This window comes from Gorilla gorilla, chromosome 6 (genome assembly GCF_029281585.2).
Source record: "Gorilla gorilla gorilla isolate KB3781 chromosome 6, NHGRI_mGorGor1-v2.1_pri, whole genome shotgun sequence".
NCBI classification, from domain to species: Eukaryota; Metazoa; Chordata; class Mammalia; order Primates; family Hominidae; genus Gorilla; species Gorilla gorilla.
In genome coordinates this window covers 139805938-139813241 of record NC_073230.2, presented here as the reverse complement: position 1 = coordinate 139813241, position 7304 = coordinate 139805938, and the positions used below count along the sequence as shown (strand labels likewise).

Genomic DNA, 7304 nt, shown 5'->3' with positions numbered 1-7304 from the left:
CAACGCCATGGTAATTAAGACTGTGGTATTGGCTCAAATTTGGTTTGATCAGTGGAAAAGGACAAACTAGAACCACATCCATGAATACACAGAAATTTAATTTACAATCACGGTGGCATTACACATTAATAGGGACACGAAGGACTGTTCAGTAAATCGGGTTACCACATGCCTTCCATATGGGGGTTGGGGGAAAAGGGAGGAGTAAAATTATTAAATTCCTACTTTACACCATTCAAAAAAAATAAGTCCCAGATAGATCAATCTCATGTGTGGAAAGCAAAACTTTAAAACATTAAGGAAGAAGACATAAGAGGCTACCTTTATGCATCAGGTATGGAGAGGTTTCTTTAATAATCCACAAATGACACTATAAAGAAAGAGATCAATGAATATGAGTACATTTTAAATTGTCTATAGTACAAAAGACATCAAAAGCAGTTAAAAGACAAGCCACAGACTGAGACAATATATTTAATGTTTACACGCATGAATTCCTACAAATCAGGAGGAAAAAAGATAAAACATACACGATCTACTGAAAAAAAATGAAGACTGTGAAAAAACAAATCACAGACTTGGAAACCTCAATAACCAACAAACATATGGGGAAAAAATGCTTAACTTCGCTAGCAGTGAGGGAAATTCAAATAAGACAACAAGATACTGCTTTTTAAAATAATCAAATTGGCAGGAATAATAAAAATCTTAATCTAGAAAGTGTTGAAGATCATGTGAGGGAAACGTGAACTGTCACACACTTCTGATGGGTGTGCAAATTGAAGCATTTGGCAGTCTCTCGCAAAACTGAAAATGTGTGTGGAGCCCGGCAATTCCCCATCTAGGTAGACACATAGAGAAATTCTCACATATGTGCAAAGGAAACATGTACAAGTAGTACCAAAATATTGGCAGCAGTTTAATATTCATCAATAGGGGAATGAATAAACAGGACACATTTGTATGCATGGATCCACACTATAGCAATTAAAATGAATGAATTGGATCTATATTTATCAACACGAAGAGAAAAAATAAAAACATACCATGAAGGAAAAAAACAAGTCCAAGAATAATATGCACAGCCTAATACTATGTTTGTACATTTAAAAAAATCATATAAACCAATATTCTGCATTTTATAGGTTCACATCCAGTTAAATTGTAAAACCCAGACTGGAAAGTTACATACCAAATTCATGTTAGTGTTTGCCTTTGGGGAAAAGGGTGGAGAATGGTATTGGGGGCAGTACAAAGGGACCTTCAATTTTATCAGAAATGTTGAATACTTAATAGATCTGAGGGAGATATAACAAAATGTTAACATATTCATTATATGAGACAGGTATATGGGTGCTTGTAATGTTCTCTCTGCATTTTAAATATCTTCACATTTTTTCTAAATAATAAAACAGCTAGTAAATTATTCTATCTGATAGATTTTAATGTGTAGATTAATGAAGAGTTAATCGTCTAGAGGAACTTCAGAAAAATTAACTGTTTTGCAATGGAATCGCCTTAAAAATAATAACACTGACAATATTATTTAAAAACTGCTGAAATGAATAAAGTAGATTCTATAGGTGTCAACCTGGATAGCTGTCAAAATCATATTGAGGGAAAGAAGTTGCAAAATGATACGTATACTAGTGAACCATTTACTTAAAAATTTTAAGAAATAAGCATGGAGATATACATATATTTACATGTATAATTAAGTAATACGGGTATCAAAACAAATGCAGATTAAATAGCCACTTTATAATACTAATTACCTAGAAAAGTGAAGGGGGAGAAAGGTGAATGGAACTGGGGAGGGAAATAAAGTGACATTCAACTCTATCTGTAATGTTAAATATAAATAAAAACATCAAACAACTATAACAAAAATTTCACATTTGATTACCCTAGGCAGTAAATACACGAACGTATGTTATTCTTGATACATACGTATTAATTTTCAAAAGAAAAAGTACTGAAGAACTACAAATAAAATGCACACAATTCACTCATATAAAAGCTTATATACATCAAAAACTAAGATATGACTATTTTTAGAAATTATCCTGTTTGTTTTTCTATGTGGTTTTACATTTTTAAAAAGAAAAACGAGGGAAAAAATGAAAGCAATGAAGACACGTAAAAGAAACCGTACATGCATTTGATTATAAAAAAGGCAAACCTCCACAATCACAAAACACCATATGAGCACTCTATATCATGTGCTGCAATTTCTTACATTTAACTTTCGTCAAAAGCAAATTACAAGATAATGCCTAATTGGAAACGTGACTTTCTATTATTAAAATGGTGGGAGTCCATTTTAATGTGTTTATCTCGCCGCTAGACTATAATTTATATCTCAGCGTTTAAATTTGTTTGGATGCCAGTGACAGGTTAATGCAGTTTAAACATGCATTTTTCTTTCGTTGGCTGAATAGTTAAATCTTTACTCAAAGGATTTTAAGTTTCAATTTCAACCGGGAGAGGATTCTTTGCTTTTCCAAGGTTAAAACTGTTTCTGGTTCGAGATGCTATTAATTAATGGCTACGTAGCGGATCTATTTAGGGAACTGCTCCCGGCCCCGGGTTCACAGTTGACCTGCTCAATGAGAAAACTTTTTTTGCTACAGACTTGGGGATATTTGCAATTTAGTCTGAGAGCGGCGAACGGGGAGTGAAATGGAATTCCAGACCACTTCGCTAACAATCGCAATTATGAACCGAAAGACATGTCAGGTATTAGCCATTTTTTTCCTTAAAAAAAAAAACTTTCTGGGACTCCGCGGGACACCCAGCTGGCGACGGACCAGCGGGCGGCGGGTGCGGGCTGCGGGGAGGGGGGGGGCGAGGCTGCTGCCTCCCAGAAGTTCCGACCGGGGAGTTTCGCTCTGTTACCATTACCTGGCTCGCCGGCAGAAGAAAGAACGCGGAGACAAGATAATTTCTGAGGCTGTTAAACATGACTTAGCCGGGGGGCCGCGCGTTCCGAGGGGGTGTCCTGCGGGCCGGGGCGGGTCTCTGCCGCCCCCGCGGGCTCCGGTGCGTCAGGGGCGCGTCAGGCGGGGCGGGCTCCGCGCGGGCGGCGGCGGCAGCGGCGGCTGCGGCGGCGGCGGCGGCAGCAGGCGGCAGGCGGCGAGCACCCGGCCTCCTGCTTCTCGCTCCGAGGCTGCGGGACGGACGCTCCCGGGAACTCCCTCGCCCGCGGCCGGCCGCGTTCGGACGGCGCTCGCCGGCGGCCGGGCGGTCCCAGCATGTCGGCCGCCGTGGCGTGCCTGGACTACTTCGCCGCCGAGTGCCTGGTGTCCATGTCCGCGGGCGCCGTGGTTCACCGCCGCCCGCCGGACCCCGAGGGCGCGGGTGGAGCCGCAGGCTCGGAGGTGGGTGCGGCGCCGCCGGAGTCCGCTCTGCCGGGTCCGGGGCCACCGGGGCCCGCGTCGGTCCCCCCGCTGCCGCAGGTCCCCGCCCCCAGCCCCGGCGCGGGCGGCGCCGCGCCCCACCTGCTGGCTGCAAGCGTCTGGGCGGACTTGCGCGGCAGCTCTGGCGAGGGCTCCTGGGAGAACTCGGGGGAAGCTCCACGCGCCTCGTCCGGCTTCTCCGACCCGATCCCGTGCTCCGTCCAGACCCCGTGCTCCGAGCTGGCTCCCGCCTCCGGCGCCGCGGCGGTCTGCGCTCCCGAGAGCTCCTCCGATGCGCCCGCCGTCCCGAGCGCGCCTGCTGCCCCGGGCGCACCAGCAGCCTCTGGTGGGTTCTCTGGAGGGGCCCTAGGGGCAGGCCCCGCCCCCGCCGCGGATCAGGTGCCCCGGAGGAGGCCTGTCACACCTGCTGCCAAGCGCCACCAATGCCCCTTCCCGGGCTGCACCAAAGCCTATTACAAGTCGTCGCACCTCAAGTCCCACCAGCGCACCCACACGGGTGAGCGCCCTTTCTCCTGCGACTGGCTCGACTGCGACAAGAAGTTTACGCGTTCCGACGAGCTGGCCCGCCACTACAGGACGCACACGGGCGAGAAGCGCTTCTCCTGCCCCCTCTGCCCCAAGCAGTTCTCCCGGAGCGACCACCTGACCAAGCATGCTCGCCGCCACCCAACCTATCATCCAGATATGATCGAGTACCGGGGACGTCGTCGAACTCCCCGCATCGACCCGCCACTCACCAGCGAGGTGGAAAGCTCCGCCTCCGGCTCCGGTCCCGGCCCGGCGCCCAGCTTCACCACCTGCCTGTAGGACAGTCATTGCTGTCAGTCTTACCCTCAAGGATGATCCCCCAGGCCGTTGTCCCTGCTTTCTCTCTGCCCATCCTTCTTTCCCAGAGTCATTACACCAAGGCACAGACTGGTTCCTCTGCTCTGAGGGTGGGTCCAGGCAGACATGTGGACTCTGGGGAGGTACTGGGGGCCGGAAAATAGCGGGAATTCTTGCAACGTGTATATCATCCTAAAAGTGGGGGTTGCCTCAAGACAGCCCCCAGGAACTGATAAGAAGGGATGAACTCCCGTACTCTCCAGAGTACTGAAAATTCTCCCCTCCCTGGAACCAGGGATGTGAAACTGGAATTCTCAGATGCCTGAGGAGCTCCCAGTCTCAAAGGACTCTGGTGTCTCACCCATCCACCAGGGCGGACCTTGGAGAGGGTGTCAGGGGTGGCAGTCTTGGAAATGTCCAGGACTGGGATGGTGAGAGGCCTTTGGAAACAGAAATGATTTCTATTTCTGTAAACAGCAATGTTTACTAATTTATTTTTAGCATCTTTTAAATAGGGATCCCAGGTTGATGGGAGGCTTATGCCCTCCACTCCCCCAATTGCCCCAGCTACCTCTGCTAGGAGAGGCCACATAAGCTCCATGTAGATGTGTGGCTGGGAGATGCTTCTTGATGTCTGGGGTGTGAGTCTGTTTGCAGGTCCTGTTGCATGATTTGGAACCCTGCGCTTGCGTCGTAGCCCTTCTCCCCATTTGGATTCCTACTTGAGGATGGTAACTTCCTGGCTCACTCTCACGCTGAGATTGGTTAAACCATTTGAAAACAACCGTAAAGGCACCAGCAAGAAAAGGGTGGTCCAGACTAGTTCCCCCTTCACTCAGAGAGAAAACTCAAGCGACCTTAAGGTTGGGCGGGGCCCGAAACAAGACCGCTCATAACCATTGATAACTTTCAGGGAAATAGAGGCGTGTGGACACAGCTGCCCCACCTTATGTAATCTCAGGAGTGGTAGATTCTGTTAATTTCCTAATGGCTAACTAGGGGGTTATTTCCCTCAGAGTCTGCAGATTTTCGTTTCTGAAACAGGTGAGTTGGTAGATGGGAGAGGGAAGGGTAACAGACTGGTTTCTTCCAAGGAGCTGGCTGCCTTGGATTTGAGGAAGGAGTAGCAAGGTGATAGCTATTATCAAATAGGAGGAACTTTCTCCTCTGACCATATAGTCCCTCCAAGTTATATCCTCAGGGCCCCTCTCCCGATAAGAAGGAATCAGACATCAACAGTATTTGTTTTTTCTATATGTGTCTCTGCTGCTGTGGATGAAATCACTGACCACTCTGCTTGTGTATGTATGAATGTGTATATATGTGACCCTTTCTTTAGAGATGAGGCTGAAAGGCATTTCCTGCCCTGGGAGATCCCCTCTGGCCCCCTCCTGAATATTTTGCAATAGTCCATCACTGACACTTGGGGAAGATGCTGTAATCTCATAGGACCCTAACGGGCATCTGGTTAAACAAACTGCTTTCCCCTATTTTGCAGATGAGGATACTGAAGACTAGATAAGCTCAAAGTCATATGCTGGGTTGCTGGGAAGAGCCATGACTAGAACTTAGGTGTCTGGCCTGCTAAGTGACTCTTTCCCTCACACTTGATTACCCCATCTCTTCCTCCTCTCTGGGATCTTAGTCCCTCCCTCGCTCCCTATTCTGTATTGCTTTTATGTACCTTCACATGTTGATTGAACCCTTTGCCTATTGTGTTTGACCCAAAAGCCCTTTTCTTAACTGGTTACGTTCCCTCCCTTCACACCATGTGGACATAAAGTGAGAATGACTTTTTGGCATCCTAGGAGAGACTTTCTCTTTGGACCTGCTAGGTTAATTTTCAGTGTGAATTCCCTTCTTTTTCTGGTCCTGGGCATTCCAGCATCCTCAAGAGAGTGAATGATACAAACATGGCATTGGGACTATACTAAGTGCTCCTACACTAAGTGGGGGAGGGGTCCTTAGAAAGGACCAAAGGAGTATGGCCTATGACCCTGAAGAGGTTCAGTATTTCCTAATGAAGGCTAAGCAGGGAAGGTGGGGCTGTTGAGTTACATGTGGGAGGAGAAGTCCCCCCAGTGTGAAAGTGATTTTTGGTAGTGGAAGGAGTCTTCTCTTTGCTCTGTTTGTCTCTTCAGCTAGGGCTGGATAGCTAGGGCACTGGGGGTCCTATTGAAGACTACTGTTTCCTCTTTGTCCTTTTCAGTTGAAGATCTGCCATTGGGTAAGTGGACCAAAGAAGCTAACAGGAATTTCCACTAACCATTCTGAAATTGGTTTCAAGAAAGCTTGGCTTTTCCAATCACCTGTTGATAAATAACTTTTGATTCTCAAGCTCCCAAATAGTGTCCTTATTTGGGTTCTTGTACACTGGGGACTTTTATCTGGGGATGGCCTCTGACAATCTCAATGTGACATGTCTTTCATTGGTAAAACTGACTCCTCCCAGGTCTTGAGGTGGTGGGGAAGGAGATACTCAGCACATACATGGGAGTAGCCAGATAAAGGTTTTTAGGTAGGTCTTTCTTAGTCTGAGTATTGTTGTTACCTTTTTCACTCCAGCAACCAGAGAGTTCTCAAGGAGTGGTTAGTGAAATGCCATGAAAAAGGCTTCCTAATTTTATTGGTGTTTCTTTGGTTTCTTTTTGTTAATCAGATGTACTCACTCAATGAGTGAGTACATATGGGGGTTGGTTGGGGTCAGACTGAACCTCTGAGCCATTGCCCCATCCCTGCCATCCACAGTTCGGATGTAGGAATGACCTAGTAGCAGAAACTATTCATAGACCTCTTCCTTAAATATGGGTTGGAGGCTGGGAATGAGTTCTAGGTCAGACCTTGGTTGTGAGGGAGTTGAATCCCCTGCTTCTGCTGGGAGGATGTGAAGAATACAGGCTTTGTCCCCACCCATGGAGGCAAGAATATGTCATTTGTCCCTATTTCCCTGTTCTTCTCCAAGCAGGGAACCATTCTGGAATATCATTTTTGACCCCCATCTCTACCTCTACACACTTCTCCCCAAAGGAGAAATGATTGTATTCTCTGATGGAGACATGG

General features: G+C 46.9%; 1 protein-coding gene across 1 annotated transcript; it reads left to right on the top strand.

The window, feature by feature from the left end:
- The first annotated feature begins 3080 nt into the window (after positions 1-3080).
- Positions 3081-6581, top strand: KLF14 (KLF transcription factor 14). The gene has a single exon (XM_031013429.3). The coding sequence runs from the start codon at positions 3255-3257 to the stop codon at positions 4224-4226; it is 972 nt and encodes a 323-aa protein (XP_030869289.1). The 5' UTR covers positions 3081-3254; the 3' UTR covers positions 4227-6581.
- Positions 6582-7304: the final 723 nt, after the last annotated feature.

Coding starts and splice junctions, on each gene's coding strand:
- KLF14 (XM_031013429.3), top strand. CDS start 3,255: ATGTCGGCCGCCGTGGCGTGCCTGGACTACTTCGCCGCCGAGTGCCTG.